Source organism: Apostichopus japonicus, chromosome 17, assembly GCF_037975245.1.
Source record: "Apostichopus japonicus isolate 1M-3 chromosome 17, ASM3797524v1, whole genome shotgun sequence".
Taxonomy (NCBI): domain Eukaryota; kingdom Metazoa; phylum Echinodermata; class Holothuroidea; order Aspidochirotida; family Stichopodidae; genus Apostichopus; species Apostichopus japonicus.
In genome coordinates, this window is record NC_092577.1 from 15,963,630 (window position 1) to 15,982,119 (window position 18,490).

General features: G+C 37.5%; 2 protein-coding genes across 3 annotated transcripts; one reads left to right on the top strand and one right to left on the bottom strand.

Moving 5' to 3' along the window:
• Positions 1-2,415: 2,415 nt before the first annotated feature.
• Positions 2,416-5,398, bottom strand: LOC139985086 (uncharacterized). 2 transcript variants are annotated; one of them, XM_071999280.1, is made up of 3 exons: positions 4,314-5,398; positions 3,804-4,003; positions 2,416-3,183 (listed from the first exon to the last, which is right to left on the bottom strand). In XM_071999280.1, exon 1 carries the CDS (start codon positions 5,373-5,375, stop codon positions 4,404-4,406), a length of 972 nt encoding a protein of 323 aa, XP_071855381.1. In that variant the 5' UTR covers positions 5,376-5,398; the 3' UTR covers positions 2,416-3,183; positions 3,804-4,003; positions 4,314-4,403. The 2 variants fall into 2 exon arrangements, with proteins under 2 accessions (XP_071855381.1, XP_071855380.1); XM_071999279.1 differs by having other exon boundaries at positions 3,804-5,398.
• A 1,456-nt stretch (positions 5,399-6,854) lies between these two features.
• Positions 6,855-16,172, top strand: LOC139954620 (ubiquitin carboxyl-terminal hydrolase 17-like protein E). The gene is made up of 10 exons (XM_071954518.1): positions 6,855-7,141; positions 7,782-7,970; positions 9,206-9,377; positions 10,520-10,673; positions 11,764-11,840; positions 12,046-12,095; positions 12,398-12,479; positions 13,558-13,637; positions 15,044-15,133; positions 15,944-16,172. Exons 1-10 carry the CDS (start codon positions 6,951-6,953, stop codon positions 16,068-16,070), a joined length of 1,212 nt encoding a protein of 403 aa, XP_071810619.1. The 5' UTR covers positions 6,855-6,950; the 3' UTR covers positions 16,071-16,172.
• The last annotated feature ends 2,318 nt before the right edge of the window (positions 16,173-18,490 follow it).

The window sequence follows — 18,490 nt, forward strand, 5'->3', positions numbered from 1 at the left end:
CATTGACGTTGAAAGTGGCAACTGAAAAAGTATGGGCCATGAGAGGGCGGCAATGACGCAAAAGTACGCCGACGACGATTCTGTAAGCTTCAAGCGAGCTCTAGACGACATATCGTCGTCTGAGTCGTCGCTTCAGGCCGACCTTTTTAGAGAGGGTTCCCCCATCTCGTCGTACCAGCTCGTCCCGGTGGCACGTTTCGGCTCTACGATCACCGAGTCTCCGGAGTCGCTGTCAGACAGAGCCTCCGGAGACCCGATGACTACCGAGTCCCCGGAGTCGCCGTCGGACAGAGTCTCCGGATCTGGCGCTACCGGCGGCGGACTGGGGACGGAACTGGACGAGTTGATGGGGGAAGCTGGTGGAGACTTTCTCGGTGCGGGCACGGGGTTAGGGTCTGCAACTACGGGGGAGGGTGAACCAGGTGCGGAAGGTGAATCCTCACCCGGTTCCCCTCCTTGCGTGGAGCTTCCTCCGAGGCAGTAGGTGCGTCAGAACTCTGCGACTTTGCCTGACCCCTGCTCTTTGTCATAAATACATAAGAGGAGGGACAAGCGCGAAAAAACATGTCCCTCCTTCCCACAGAGTGAGAGCACAACTTCGCTTGGGCAAGCAGAGGTATCATGCCCAAGACGAAGGCAGCGCCCACACTTTTTGTTTGGCAGCCCTTGGCTTCGTGCCCGGTCTCCCCACACCTGAAGCAGGTGCGGGGCTGACCGGGATAACGCACGTGAGCTTTATGCCCTGCAATAAACAGGAAGGAGGGAATGTCCTGCTTTAGGTCGATCCGAACCTGTCGGTGCCCGTTCAAAACCCCAGGGGCCTGTGCGTAGGAGCACATTTTGGTAGCCTTGACAGCCCCAAACCGACCTAAAACAGTGGCGACAAGTTCCTGACGCACCTCTAGTCCTACGTGGATGACAGTTACCCATACGGAACGTTCGTATGGCGTAACTGTCAAACCATCGACATTACTCAGCAACGTGACACCCTTCTGCCGGGTCACGTCACTGGTGAACCGTAAGTCATACGTGTTATGACCCTGGAGAGCCTGCAAAGCGTCAACCTCTCCAGGAACCGCAACACCCTTACTCTTCAAAATACTGAACACTTGCACCGGTGGAACCGCTTATTCACCGGTAAAAGTTAACTTAACAATACGGCTATCACGGCGCGACGCCATGATACCGCAAGGTGGCTAGGCCACGGAGGAGCCAGAAACGAACCAAAACAAAAGTAATAGTAAAGTAAGAACAATATATCGAAAAACAAACCAACGCCTGTAGCACGCACGCACGTACTAACAGAAAATACCACTCCCGCCTGGCGGGAAGCACAGTACAGTACAGTGCAATACAGTATAAGTTAATATAGTACAGTGTAGTATATGGAGAGCGAGAGCAAAAACACGTCTGCACTCCACGAAGCCAACTGTCAACTGATATGGCTTATGGTGTTACTTTCATGAAATCTAAATTGGCTACTTTAAGAATCTTCGAATAGAATGGTTGATAATTTATGTAACAACCTTTAAAGATCAGTAGGGCATTACTTGTAAAGCGTTGTAAGCTGTACCTAGATGTGTAGGCCTCGTGAGGTGTTGAAGATGGTGTTAGTTTTGCGGTTAAAGGAATTAGCAAAAGCAAATTCTCTATCGTGCAGGCTTCGAGAAAGAGAGGGCCAAATGCAGAGTAGAATGTAAGGAAGACAATCTGCTACAGGTCTTTAGGTATGCTGTATATTGGCCCCAAAAATACCAGATTGTCAAATATGGTCACCTTTGGTCCAAATTCTTAAACTGTTTTTATTAACAACTTGGAGGAACATTAATTATATCACTGGGACATTCAGGCATCTTGTGTGTTCATTTAGAATGTCTGAGAACAATTTGGAGGGTAAAGACCTTCAGAAAAGTATTTTTTGGAAAACTTGAAACTATTGTAGCATGCTATAAGTGTGGGCCTTTACAGACTACCTTTAAGATTTAAGAAAGTGAACATGTTTGCTTTGTTTGGATCTTAGGAATTGACAGGAAGTTGGGTAGGTCTTTTTATTGATACCTTGTATCAAACTTTCTCAATATAACTTTTGAAGTGTCAATTTTGAAGCAAAGAAATGCCATAATGGTTATGAAACAAAAGTTCTTTTTTCACCTTTCAAATTGCAATCAATCCCAAATTGGCAGTCATATTGTGGCATTAAATTGGTGACCCTGGAGTACGACCCAGTTAGCATACAAGACTAATTAAACCTGGGAAACACTTGGGATAAATGTTGAATGAAATGTTGAGTGACATTCCAGGTCACTGTGATGACCTGAAATGACCATAACACCAGACAGCACAGCTTAATGACCTGTGATATGCTGAGAATTACAACCTGGTTTGATCTGAAAGTGACCTCAAGGAACAGAAGAGTTTTGATTGTTTTCCACAATTTTATTTCTGTCGGTCCCCAAAGACCTTTGACCCCCAATTAAGCAAAGGGGCTTGTGATACTAAATGTAGCACATCTGCATGTATACCAAAAATGGAATCAGTCGGAACTTTGTTTCTTGAGATATTGTATTTCTAAGGTTTCTACAAACTGACCCTTTTAGTATCGAAATAATACTATCAACTTCACTTGAAACCGTTTGTACGAGATAGAATAAGCATTGGACATAATTTTCATAAAAATCCTTTCTGAGAGTGACACATGTGATTGAAAAGATATCAAACAAATTATACTTTAGCATTAACTTTGAATCTGTTTCCAAATGGAATTGTTCATTATTTTTTATCACGAATTAATGCAAACTTGCTGAAAAACATATTTAAGTTAACAGGCAAAGCATTACTTAAGGTCAATTTCTTTTAGGATACAAAGTGACAGACTGCCTCTGTTAGCCTCTCTTCCCACATCTGCTTGAGTTGTGGGTGCTATACCTACACAAGAACAATGAACTGAGTTTCATTTTCATTTGTTCCTGTCAATTGTTTCCTTACGTGACTGAGTTATCTATTGGGTGACAGACATTGACATAGGTGCATTAGCAACCACCCTTAAAGTTTTTAATATTCCAGGATTAATCAGTATTTAATCATCATCGTATCAAGTCTTCTCCTGATTTCTGCAGGTTATCTTGTGGCTGGATCAGTGATAGTTCATAAACAGAAGTGTTGCTGCTTTCAAATTATGATGATCTGCAATACAAAAATATTTTTAATAAGAAGTAAGAAATGTTTTAGTTTCCAGAAAAGAACATGAAAGGTTAGCAGTTTGTATAAAAAGAACATGTTGCGGAAATAACCACACAAATCATTATCACACAAAGTAGGTGTACCGATCTGAAAATCAGAGAATTTGCAAGAGCAGGGGAACAATTATATGATAAAATACACATGCTGCAAAAGTAGCTACATGATGTGGGTTCATGTGACATTGAGTATCATGTGAGATTTTACTGACAAGCACTCGTGTGCTTTAATGTTACCCATACTGCCTTGTGGTCACTGAAGAAGCTTTCATGGATTCCAGTTGATAATATATCTGTTTGTGGTATGTTAACATATATGTAATCAAGAGATGAATTGTAGTCTGTGGTTATACCATTAACAATTTGTCGAAAACTGTTTGTTTTCATCAGCGATAATAGCTTGTTTTTATCTTCACTGTCAACCAACAGATCTACATTAAAATCACCAATCAAAATTGTTCGGATAGGCTTCATAAAGGTAAAGAAGAAAATTAAAGTTTTTAGAAATTGATGCATGGAAACAGTTGGTGACCGATAAATGGTAATGACTTGTAGAGTACCACTTACTGTGTTTGCTGTTACTGCTGTTATTTCAACCTTGTTATAGTTCAGTGATTGTTGTTTGGTTGCTATAATGTCATCATTTGTGTAGATTGCTGTCCCATGCAATGAGTGTGATGCACAAGTACAAGGTGGGAAGTTCAGGAATACGTTGTATCCATCTATATGCAGTTGTTCTGTATTTGTTGTGCTGGATGAGTGACATTCTGTGAAGATAAGAATATCAGCTGAGAGCAGTATGCCATCACTTTTGTTGTCTATCATGTGTTTTCCTAAGGACCTTACATTCTGATGTATGATAGTTGTACTGTTCTCAGCAGACTTGATTGATGGTACACAAATGTTCATAGCCCTCTCAGTCCGCAAGAGTTGCATTTCTTCCACAACATTTTGATGGACATTAATTTTGACTGCATTGAGATTTCGAATATATAGTCCTGTCAATGATGTCACTCGACTCAAAGCAACATAATGTATGTGGCACTGACATCTTGAACCAGACATATCAATAACTACCTCATCCAAAGTGTCACCTTGGCATCTGTGTACAGTTTTAGCTGCAGCTGGTCTCAATGGGAACTGTTTACGTAGAATTTCTGCATTCTTTCAACGGCCAGCTGTAAATTGTCCAGCGATTGGTGTAATTGGGGTCCAAGTTGAAAGTATGTTAGGATTAAAAAGGTTTCTTTTAGATTGGCGATTAGCCTTTCCGATACTGGAGTCATCAAACTGTATCCAAACTGTGTGAACTTGATTAGCCTGTGTTCTTTGAATGTACTTCACAATACCTGAAGCACCATTCATTAATCCATCATAAACAGCTACATTAAGACACAAGTCAATCCTTTGTCCAACTCCAAGATGTAATATATGGTGTAAGCCCATGGTTTTCTGGGGATTCTTTGGTATTTGCTGAAGAATTGTCTCTTTGACTTTTTTGCTGACATCACCAGTGACAACATCAAAAGATGGAATCTCAAACTTCATTGTATCTAGTAAGTCAAGCATTTTGTTGTTATGTGCATTCACTTGATGATTTGTTTGGAAAAGATGAGTAGCATTTTTGGCCACATTATGAGAAGGAACTTTTCTGGATTCTAGAACAACTAAGTCATCAACAGTTTGATTTCCTTCTCTGAGTCGATTGAGCAGTTGTGCAAATGCCTGGTCTTCCTTTTGTCTCATGATTTCAGTCAGTTCATATGCAGTGAAATTTCTTTTCCACAGGTTAGATGCTAATGGACCATAGTCAGTTATTAGGTCAGTAAATATCCAACCATCAAACACAGGTTTTAGCTGGAAAAGATCACCGACAGCAATTAGACTGACACCACCAAAAACTGCCTTTGAACCCATTATTTGTTGCAGTCTTTGATCAATGTACTTGAACATGCCATTTCCAACCATAGATATTTCATCGATGAAAATAATTTTCAACCTATGATATTTCACTTGCAAGGAATTCAACTTATCAGCTATTAATGCTTTGTAATGAAACCCTTGGCTAGCTGGGATTTGAAGTGCACTGTGAATTGTCATGCCTTTTATTCCGTAGGCAGCTTTACCTGTTGGTGCCATGAGAAGTATATGGATATCGTCAGGGTCAGACGATTGCGAAGAAGCATGAAACTCGAGTAATAGCGCAAACTTTGTACGAGTGTACATTATTTATATCTATATATATATATGTATGACCAGTATGACCTGTGCTGTGAAAGGTTGTTGAATGTCATCCTTGATAATTTTAATTATTCTATTTCAGAAACCTCATGCCAGTATCATCAGTACAAACACACCAAATGAGGTAAGCAGCCCAAGTTTGAATATGATAAAAATTATGCAATAGGAGAAATTTGACTTAAAGGTAGTCTGTGTAGGCAACAAATTATAGCATGCTTTTCTGAAGATTTCAAAAAGTATTTTCTTGGACATCCTTGTGTCCAGACAGGTTTCTGACATTCTAAATGAACACACAAGATAACTGAATATTTCAGTGAGGTCAATTTCCTCCAGGGTGGTAATGACAACAGTTTAAAAATGTTGACCAAATGTGACCGTATTGGAACTTTTGGCATATTTGGGGCCAAACAAACCTCTGCCCCCCTGCACAATTTCCCACCCCAACCTATGTTCTATATTTCTCTTTCACAATATATGTTACCTTCTTACAGGGAGAAACATGATCAAGGTCAATACAGCCCCACAGTTATTGCATATATATCCAACTCTTGCAAAGAATACTGGTTTTTCTATTTCAAATTGAGTTTTCTATTTCATTATTTTATGGATATTGATCCATGTTATTGTGATTTCCTTGATCGTGGAAAATCACTGGCCATGCTTGACAAGTCACATTAAATATTGTTCAATGTTTTTATTTCAGGAACAAAGCAATCTTGTTACTGTAAAGGTAAGTAACCTAAGACAACCCATGCGGCTTTAGAAATAAATTCATTAAGGCAGGGATTGCAAGCTACGAACTTGCAAGACTTCATGTGACTTGATCCGCCGCTCCCCATCTGGATATTCTGACAAATGGAAGGCGTTTACAGTGCCAGGACCATATCCTTGACAAAATCCTATGCCTCGATAAATAAAGGGAAAATTCCAACCTGTTTTGGACACAATTGCAAGGGGCATTTTGTGGTGTTCCAACCCCATCCCAAAGGTTGGAACCCATGGCAGTATATCATAATTTTCACTTCAACAATGAAGGTTTTAAGTTTTATCCCCCAAATATACTAGATTTCCAGCATGGGCACTCTCTTTGTCAGGTTCATGATACCTCTACTCCTTTCTCCCAGTAGCATATTCCAACAAATGGTTATTAAGATATGATGTGTTTATCATTTTACTTGATGAGAGTAACTTTTCAGCTACAGAAGCTAGTGACAGACTTCCAAGAAAGTGCTTTGAAGCATCAAGCAGTCATTAAGGCAAAAAATAGATACAAATGAAGGCTGCAACCCAAATCTTTTCCACATATATTGATGAGCCACCCCATGTCAAATGTAGATTTCCTACAAATCTAAATTTTCCTTCTTTTTTTAGCTTCTTCCAAACCTGGGTAATACATGTTACATGGCTGCTGCATTTCAGCCCTTTGAATGAAGCGGCATCATTCAACACTACAATGGACATAGCTCTGAATTAATGGAAGTAATCAAAGCTCTCTTCCACGCAACTTCAACCTCAACTTCATGGGACCCCTGTCTTGCAAGGTTGAAGCAGATTCTTCCAGAGTTTGATTCAACTGCCCAGGAGGATGCATTAGAATTCCTTGGTGCAGTTTACACATCATCATGCACTTCCTGTAACCAAAGCCAGTGCAAACTTTTAGATGAGTAAGAGATATGGATCGTTCTGTAAATAAGTCAAAGCCACACAATTAAAACACAAATAATTGAACTTTTCAATGTTTTATTTAAAGTTCTGGTATGTTGGCCCCAAATATGCACATTTTAAAATATGGTCACCTTTAGTTAAATTTATATGTACTGTTTTTATTACAATCTTTGAGGAAATTTACCTCACTGTGACATTCAGTCATCTTTGAGTGTTCGTTAAGAACTATTTCGACTAAAGGCCCCATGAAAGTAACTTGTTGTAAACTTTTAGCAATTATAGCATACTATAATTTGGGGCCTATACAGAATACCTTTAACATTGAAACTGATTTGGAATTTGCTTAGTTTAAAGGGAATTAGTCAGATTTGAAAGTGGTATTATGGCACCAGTTAGATCTGACTGATAAACTTGCATCAATACAATGAGGATGAACTTTTCGTAAGACTAGGTTTAGATGATAGTCTGTATCTGATTTAAAAGTTTGTTGCTCTTAATAGTAGTTGTGATAATTTGAAGTAAGAGCTAAATGAAAGTTGTTCATTTATAGCTGAAAATCCAGAGGGTAAAGAAGCAAATGGAAATTGCAATAGAAATGCTACATTGTTGTAATGAGTAACTTATTTTTTTCCTTTCCAGGTACTTCTTACATACAACAAATGAGATGAAGTGTACTTCCTGCAATGAGACTTGGCACAGTGGGGCAAGCTCCTATCCAGTCATTCCAATTTATCCTAGCAACAAGAGCTATATGTCTCGTTTGAGTGTGCAGGGGCACCTTCAGATGTTTCTAGATTGCCAAGATCTTGAAGGTCTTTGTGATTCCTGGTGAGTTCCTGCAAAAACTCCCTGTTCTTGTCAAATTGTTTTTATTCCATTTTGTTTTGTGTAATGTAAAATTGTTCAATTTGTAACACAATGCATGTTTGTGAAGTAACAATACGTGTGTTTTTGTGTGTAATGCTAATAGCCTGTCATTAAGATTACTCAATAAACTGACAAATGAACAGGAGTCAAATTCTGAAACTATTAGTGATATAAGCTATAATGGCCAAAAATCATACGTTGGTAATTTTCAGATTTAGAATCCAGCTTGAGTTGTAATGATCCCTTTGGGCAGTTCTAACTACTGTATACAGGCATCTTTTCATATTGATTGTAGATGCTAGGTGTTATGTCTTTCCAAATTTATTGTAAATTCCTGCTATGCATGAATATAAGTCATATATTGCCGTTGACCCAGCTTTTATATAAGGTCTATCAAAGTCTGACAAGATCGTTACAAACTGTATTCATTTTGAAAACTAAATCTAATAAAACAAATATCAGAACCAGTGAGAATTTATATTTTTACTGCTGAATAGTGTAATTTATAAAGGTAATTGACTTTTAGCAGACTTCAAATGTCTGAAGTAATTTTACTTACACACACTGCATGACACGTTGAGACATACCAAAGAAGTATCTATCTGATAGGATCAGGCGCGTAGCCAGGAATTTGCCAAGGGAGGGGTGAAACTTTAGATTCGGCATTGCAAACTATCTAAGCATAGCGCCACCATGATTGGTGCGAAGTGTACAGGAAAATTTTGGCTGTAGATGCCTCCCAGATTGCCGGAAATGTCGACTCCCATGCCTTGTTAGTTGTATGTTAGCATTTTCTCTTTTGAAAATACTAGCGATATCATAAAAACCTTTCAATTTTTTTTTACAAATATGCTCAAGGGGGTTGGGGGGGTTGGCTGCCCCCTTCACCCCCCACCTTTGGCTATGCAGTTGGATAGGATGTCATGAGACACAAATCACCAAAATCGTCCCCTAGGCTTTCAGTGGTTGGCATAAATAAAGGACATTTTCTGATGATGAATTTTGGTATTTAAATTTCCATTTCATTTTTGTCACACTAACAACAAATTTTCAACTTTCATAATAAAATTCCTTAAGTTGGAAAATAGGTGTAGTTCCATGCTGAAAATTTTTATGCATTGCTTGTTTTAGAAGTTGTGCTCTTAACTCTACTACAGTCCAAATTTGAAACAAGTATTTTATTTTATTCTTTCCAGTGGCAGTTCAGATGGCCTTCTTGTGTCTCCATCCATAAACATCTACCCGGAAGTGATCAGCATTGGCATATCTCGCTGGGGTGGGGATAAGTTGAAGAAAAACTTCCAAACCATTGATATTGAAGCGGAGGTTAGACTGTCTGGGGTCTTGTATGAGCTTTATGGTGTTTTGGTTAGTAACTAAAATATAATTGTCACAAAGTGAAGCTATATTAACCATGTGTTCCCCTATGCTGAGGATCCCCTGTTCAGCTAAAATTTTAACGGCAGTAAAAGTATAAACACCAAAGGGCAATCAAAATTTACAATTGGGTAATGCAAGATTCTGCTTTTGAAAAAGGTATGTAGAGAATTGCAATAAAATCCATTTAATTTCAAAAAAGAATATTGGGAACAGTCCCCCATGCCCCCACCAGTCTGTGGCGCTCCACTCCAAACTAATAATGAAAGTCACTGCAATAAGTTATAAGGAAGGTCATATATAATTTCCAGCTCTTTGTGATGCAGTGTTTGCTTTAGAAACACCACACCCCTCACCAGGGATTCCGAACTTAGAAAACGTAATGAAATTGCCACTTTGAAAATGCATTGTATTAAGTTAAATACTTTTCTAATAAAGAAATACACAATTTAATGATAATCATTAAATGTTTGCAATTGGATAATTTTCCAAAAAAATTCTACTTAATTATTGAATCAAGAAATGTATACTTTAGTAAGCACCATATATCTTCCTGGAGAACCACAAGCCATAGTTACTGGGATTCTCCCTTCTTCCCTTGAGATGACTAACATATAGGCAAATTCAATGCACTTAATCAAATAATGCACATACTAAATAGTATGGCAGATGTGGATACACATTCTTCCAAATAGGCTTAACATGTATAGAGGAGAATTCCAACCACAACAAAGATTAAATATGGAGCAAACATAGGTTCCCATGAAAATATGTTAATATGTTAAATTGCTGCATCACAAAGGGAGAGATATAGTGAAGTGTGGGGGTGGGGGACTGAACCTCTGAATACCCATGGAACTCCCCCTGTTTATAAATCATACTTGTGTACATAATTTTGTTTGTATAATCCACCCTTCCCCCCCCCCCATCATACTCCGGCCCCCAACAGTGGTGATTTCTTAAACAAGCTTATATGGCCTAGGCTTTGGAAACACTGACAAGATTCTCAACGTTTTCTATTTTAGGCTAACACCAAACAACAGCTTACCAAGCTTGTTTAGGAATTTGTTTGACAATTGAAGGATGCAGCAGAAACAATTCATATTTAAAAAGCATTACTCTTTTTCGTATAGATTCACGAAGGGACATCGTCAACCAGTGGACACTACTCTTGCGCTAAAAGAGTGAAAGACAACAGCTGGGTCCACATGAATGATGGCACATGCACAGTAATTGCCAAATCAGCAATAGACAGTAGCAATGTATGTGGTGCGTTTTATAAAAAGGGTAAGTTCTGTTGCTATTCTTCTCCCGACAAAATAAATTAAATGGTTAAATTATGATACAAATACATTGGACACAGAGAGACAAAATTCATTAAAAAGTTAACAAAGTGACAAGTACTGAGAATCCAGTGTGTTCCTTATCAGGTGTTTCAAATGCTGCTTTTATTCTGAACCTCTTTTGATTTGTACTATTATTCCACCCTTGGAAATTGTGGCAAATTCCAACCATTGGTAAAAATGAGCTTGGACTAATTTAAAATGCTAAAAAAATAAAATGCAGTCTGTATATGTAGCCCTAAATTAAAGCATGCTATAAAATTTTCCTGCACATATTTACTCTCCAACTTTTTCTCAGACATTCCAAATGAACACACAAGAGGACAGGATGCCACAGCGAGTTAAAGTTCCTTTAGGGTGGTTAAGAATTTTGACCAAATAGGTGACCATATTTGGCAAATCTGGAATATTTGGGGTCAAATCAGCATAAATATAACTGTAGTTTCTTATTTCCTCCTGTAAGTGTTGACAATATTGACTATATATGTATGCCTTCACTATTTGGCAATGGGCCGGTAGTTGTGTCCTTAGTCAGATATGACCTTGACATGTGCATATGGGTATGTATGTTTGTGTGTGCATTTGTGTGTATGTGTGTGAGTGACTTTGGCTTGCAGACAATAAGTTAAAGATGCTTGAACTTTAACCTTAACGTAGGTAGACTTTTGTGAGAAGATGATCCCTGTGACTTGTTTTTGTAGAGGACAAAGGTCATTTGAGTTCAACAAAGGGCAAAAGTCTGAAAACTTCAAAAACACAAAATCTCAAGATGTACCTTCGCCTGATCTTCAAACTTATTAGATAGCCCTTTGTGAGTTGATGATTGCTACATTTACTATTGAGGTTAAAATCTGAAAACTTTGTAAACATATCATCTTTAGCCTTATATGTGTTATGTACATATAAATCAATGCTAAGACCCTTACACATCTAGCCATAGCAATATGTAATGGTGAAATATCTTGTATTAAAGAGTTGCTGATAATGACACAGAATTAATTAACTTTCTTATTGTTTATGTGTTGCCTCCAAAGTACCAGATAATGAGTGCATGGAAGATGAAGAGGAGGGTGTACAACTCCATACTAGAAATGTTAAGCTGGTTCACTATGTAAGTATAACACTTCACACAACCTTATGCTGGGAACCTTCTTGTCATATAAAGTACACTGGAGATACATACGTCTGTTATTGATGTATTACATTGATCCTCAAAGAAATCATCCACCATCCTTTCTAACAGATAAGTATGGGTGTCAAAACGTTGTTACTTTTTTTTGCCGTGGCGTAATCAGCTTCATCTTTTCTTAACTTAGATGGCTGATATTGTACAACACCTGAATGAGATAATGTCTGGCAAACTAGGGTAAGTGGACTATATTCCAAGTTCCAACTTTGCTGTATATTCTATGCTTTCACCTTCAAACTTATTATAAGTGACCTAATTCTTTCAAATCTCATGAAAACAAATGTCATTGGTTTTGTACTTGTCAATAGCATTCATATGAACTGTGACCTTTTGGATCGCACATGAACCAACGGAATTAACACTCTCATGTAAGAACATCCTACATTTAGTTATATGATCGAGTGAACAAGAGATTGTTGTCATGAAGTATGTGCCAAATCCAATTTTCCTAATAAGATATGATGTTTTGACTTTCACAGGTCACAGCGGCATGATGTGTTTCTGACTGGAAATAAGCTGAAGCATACCTGCCTTATTGGTGCAGGGGCAGTGTCTGCAAAGGTTTGTTGTAAACGTTGACGTTTTAAATCTTGATAAACTTATATTATAGTTGTCAGTTGTTTGGGATACATACTGCATGCAAACTGTGAAAACCTACATATGTAGTTTTTGGCCAATTTGGGACTACTGTGTTGGGCATGTTGAGTGCATGTATATTGCTCTTAAAGCTATGCTGTATTGGTTCCAAATATGCCACATTTTTCAATATGGTGAACTAGGTCAAAATTCTTAAGCTTTTTTTTTACCACTTCAGAGGGAATTTACCTCACTGGGATATTATTTTGTGATTGTGTCTGTTTATTTACAATGTCTGAGAACAATTTGGAGTGTAAAGACCTCCAGGAAAGTACTTTTGAACACTCGTAGCAATTATATCATGCAAAAATTTGAGACATATACAGACTATACCTCTAAGGGTGAGCTTGACGTGAAGCAACATCCTTGGTTGAGAACATTCCATAGAAATATATTCTGTAAGTGAGTTTGCTGAATGTTTAAAGGTAAATTCAGGTAGAAGACTATGCAAGTCTAATAGAAAAGAAGAATTGGTTCAATATTACCAGCTGAAACCCCCATAACAAAACTTTCTTTCGTGCCTGCAGGAAATATGATGTGGGACCCACCTATAGCTACTCCAGGAAAGATATCACAGTGGATGATCTGTGGTGTCATCTTGTTTAATATGTTCTTCAAATGCTTTTACGAGCCTTTCATAGTTTTTTCTTGATTTGTGATGTTTCTGTAAGAAAGTCATTTACCATGTGAGCACTGCAGGTTTGTACATGAAAGGAAAAGAAGGACATTCTTAATTCATTGCTGTGATGATGTTGCCCTGCAGATGGATTCATTAAATTCCAACAAGCTTTAAATAGCTGTCTCTGAGAACATGCATCAACATAGTTTTCACATAGCAGAATTTTTTGGGCAAATTGAAATTATTCATAATACATTCACCTTGTCACTTAAATATCATATTAATGGCTTATACCTTATAAAATAATATGCATTCTTGTCAAATATTATCATGTAATCTGTGCAACTGGTCTGAAGAGTTGATTTTTCTTCGTTTGTTTTACAGCTTAGAGAAGCACTAACCACAGAACTTACATCCCACTACAACACAACACCAGATAAGACAAGAGGACCCATATTGCCAAAGTAAGATCATGTGTTGGTGACTACGTGCTATATACATAATACTTAATCATGTAAATCACTATCAAGTCGAGCTCCTCACAGATAGCATATATAAATAGAATTTTTTTGGGAGGGGGGGGGGGGGTTGGGGGATTCTTGAACTTGCATTGCCATGTCTCAGCCAAAAATGCTCCCCAATTAACTTACTGGTTTACAGGTCCATGCATGCTTTATGGGCTTGTGCAGCAGCATGCATAGTTCATTGCTAGCCTGACTTGATATATTTCTCTTACTTATTCTCGAAATCACAGAATAATGTTACTTATATTTCTTGATGAAAAATTGTTGACACATAAAAAGAAACAATCAAACCATATCTTTTAGTGTATTCAGATGTGTACCAGCTACAACCATGTACATTGTTGGAAAAGTTGATGTTGACGATAAATAAAGTATGTATGAAATTAACTTTTAGCTAGTGAAAATGGAAACAAACATTTTTTTTTTTTTGTGGGGGTGAACAATGCCAGTTAGGGCAAGTTGTTCCATTTTTGTGTTAACTACATGCTATTTACACATGCTAAATGATGTAGTGGAGAATTGCGTTATTGCAGAGGGTAGACTCCGTTTGTTGTTTATATTGGACCATGATTGCATGGGTCTCTCAGGATGATGTTCTCCAAATAATTTAGAACTTAATGTGGTTTTCCTCAAACTGCACATTTGTCAATACCCCATGCCAAACAGGTATTTCACTCCCCTCTTACATGTCCCTACACTAACGCAACATGCTAAACATAATATCTCAGAAGCTTGGACCGATCGCCATATTTGGTATGTTATTGTACCACATTGAGTACAAGAAGCCTAATGTAGTGGGCGGAGGTCAATGGTCGTTTGAGTTCACCAGGGGTCAAATTGTGAAAAACATGTTCTAGACAATATTTCAACAGGACAGATGTCATATTTAGTATGTTGTTTTATCACATTTAGTAAAAGAAACCTTTGAGGTCATGGTCATTTCAGGACAGCCTGTGATACTGCGAATTTGTTGTTTGTCACATCACACTGTTTTACTAAGATCTAGTATGTTGTACACCCTCACTATAAATTATGTCAGATTCATGAACAAAACTGCTCATGTACATCGATCGTCCAACACCACAATGCATGTTGGCATTCTGGTTGAATTAATGCTATATGAAAGAAGTACATGGCACTGCTAAAAATATTGCTAGTAATATGAGTAATATTGTAATAATGTTCCCCAAAGAAGGCTGTGCTATGTCTACTGAAGGAGAAAGGGAATCTCTTACACTGGCCAAGTGGCAAGTTTCCAAAATATTTTCGTAAAGCCTATTATTTACAATTCATGGTTAAGTAATTTCCAGTTTGCTATGATTGTGTTCTTTGCTTTAATTCAACAGAGATCTGTTTACTCTAAGGCAACACTTTTTCTTTAAGTTCCTGAAGCAGCTGCATGACCGATTGAAGAAAGTCAGAAAAATTGAAGTACAGTAAGTGTTAAATATTTCATGAAAGTTGGATTATATGCACTCCATAATCATGCAGTAACTGATACCAATCGAAGTGGTATACATTGTCAGATACCAAGCACAATTTTGTAGTGCTTAAGCAACTCTCAAAATTCAAGCAGAAACAAATATTGATTAATATTAATGATAAAGGTGCACTACCTATTACCTATGATCATCGCCCGGCCAAAAGCTTTTTAGATGTTTCACTTCCTGTTGCAAACTTTGCTATATAGTAATAGTATGTATGCTTTCAATGGTTAAGCACTGCTTTTAAAGGAACTTTTTAGTGCAAAATGGGATCCAGTCCTGGTCATATCATTGTTTATAATTTTATCCCCCTAAGCCTTGCTTTGTCACGAATTTTAGTTTCTGTGATAGAGTGCTTGAACTGTTGGCCCATCCACTGACTTACAGCATAATTATTTCTGTCAACTTGCTCGTCTAAATTTCACATGCTCAAAGATTATCAGACCTCACATATGGGGTCACCACCTTGCTATTTTTAATATCATCTCTATGAGGATCAGACCCCAAGGGGTTCAACTTGCTAATTTGAATGCTGACATGCTCATGGTTATTGATTAAAGTTTATTAAGTCATTTCTTTTGCCCTCCTTTACTTTTCTTGTATCTTTATGTGGGTATCCTTCACCTTGTTTATTACCGAGTGCTGTAAGATACATTAATTAAGTACCCATTCGTAATGATTGCTGGAATCATGTTTTCACAGTAATATTTAATTTCTGTAACTTTGAAGCAATGCTCACTATTCATGTGTCCTTTTCTGCAGGCTGAGTTACCTCAATGACGTTCTTGTCCCTCATGCTGCGGAACATCTTTACCACCTTATCACAGGTTGCACGGAAACTGAAGCTGCAGCAGCCTGTTGTCAACTGCGCAATTGCTTACAAAAGTAATGACAATTATCTGTCCAAAAAGATATGTGTTGTAAACATACATTTTTGACCTTAATAATAATAATAATAATCAGCAGTTTTTTATGACGTTTAAGCAACCACAAATGTGGGAGAAACCTGCAAGGGCTTATGGATTACAACTTACACATCAGTTGGCTTCCAGTTCAAATTTTAACTAAAATTTGGAATCTTTTCAATTTAGAAAGTCATTTCAGATGGGAAAACCGTACATTTTATCTTGGATAAAAAACACACCTTACTATGACCAGGCTGGGAATTGCACCCTGAACCTCCCGATTGCTAAGAATCATTGCTTCAAATCCTTCATCCACTCTGCCACAGCACCGGTTGAATGTGGTGTCATATTAACTTCTCTATTCAATAATTGTAAACCTTTAGGTATAGGTTGGGGCAAAGGGTCAGAGCATTTTACCAGTATAAAGAAGGGAGGCAATCCAAGCTTAATATGATGAGGTTAGAGATGATTATAACATCCATTGGTTAAGACAAGAACTTGATAATTTTTGATAAAAAGGTTTCATTTCATGAATATCGTTATTGTTTGTTCCCCACCCCCACCGATAGACAATTTCAGAAAAAAAAAGTCGTGCTTAAATTGTATGTACGATTATATGTGCACGATAGATTAAAAACACAAGCTGCAAGAACAACAAATCATAAATGCCATCCCATTGCAATTTTTGGAACCGGCAATTAGTGTCCTTTATATTAAGCAATATTTATTTCACACATACCCTCTTATCAAACCACACTGGATTGGTTTCAATTCAATTCATACCCCCCTCCCTCTCACACACACTTCCTCCCCTCCATATATATCAAAGGGTCTGTTTTTCTCCCCCTGACAAGGAGAAAAGGTGCAAACAATTAGTATACTGAATAGAAATAGTGTTTCTATTATCTTATAATGCATTAGTAATGTCATTGTAAGGTTGAATCAAGAGCAATGTTCCCAGAGAACTCAAGTCAGAATGATGATATATAAGTAAATCCTGGGATTGTGTTTGTCGATTGTGAATTTCAAAGTACTCTCTGCATGGTGACAAAATTCTAACAAAAGTCTCACATAACAATCATATATTTTACCACACGTAGAATTAAGTTGTTGTATTGGTAGTTGCAATCAATAAACTCATGTGTCACGTCCAGGACAGTAAATGGCAGTTTGTATGTCTTTCTTCAGGTTAATGGAATTTTTACATTCACCAACTCTCTGTAATAATTGTTTTAAATTTTCTTTTGCTATGCTATGCTTTTGTCACACGAATAGGTACTAAATAATACAAAAATGGCTAAAAGAAGCAAAACAATTAACTTTCCAAGATGAGGGAAGCCAGCTCATTAATATAGCATACATTCATTGTTAGTTCTAAGCATAAACTTAGAGTCGTGACGGTATGGGTTAGAAAGAAATGATTTGACATATTGCATCATCTCAATATCAGTGCTTAATTTGTTTTTCTGATTTCAAAAACCTATGCGTTAATACTTGTGTGTGTGGTATGACACCTGGCTTCAAACACATTATCTCAAGAAGGGAAGCTTGGAAAATGTTAGATTTGGTATGTATGTGAATCATATTGATTATATCCTATATTTGTTGGTGGATGTCAAAGGTCATTTTGGGTAAACAGTGTTCAAGTTGTGAAAACCTTCTAAAAATTACAAGTTCAAGAAAGGAAGCTGAACAGATATCATATTTAATCTGTAAGTGTACCACATGACTACAAGAGGCATTTGTTATTGTGGAGACCAACACCGTCAAATTTTGTAAACCTCTAAAACTTGATATCTCTGGAAGAGACAGCTTATTTACTGTAGTTTGTCCTTGTATGACATTGAGTACAAGCAGGCTATCAGTGGTCACATGTGTCAGCATCTGTCATTGTGAATAGACTGTTTGTCACTTCTTGCTGTATTACTAAGATCAAGTGTGTCAGTATGTCCCATTCATATGAAATGATACTCATGTTGGATCATAGAAACCACAGTCTGGTGTATGCATGCATGCTACTTGACAGCTGTCCTCATATGCCATTCAAGTATATCAAGACAAGTAACGACTGGGATATAGTTTCTCTATCTGTGATGCATTATGCAGTTGTTGCAACTGAATAAAATTTTTGTAGCTCGACTAGTTGATTATACTGTTGACTGTGTGAAGACCAAACTGTTAGTGCAAAGAGTATTTATTTAATGTCAAAGGAAAAGGTGGGCCAAAAATGTAGACAAAAGCAAGAGAAATGTTAACTGAGACCATGTTGTCTAATTGTGTTCAAGTATGATTTTAGCGGTTTCAGCTTGCATTTCCCAATTAGCCCTAATTCATTTTTTTTCTTGTCCAACATTTGCACAAAAGTCATTAAGATACTTTGACTAACACTAGACAATCTAATTGT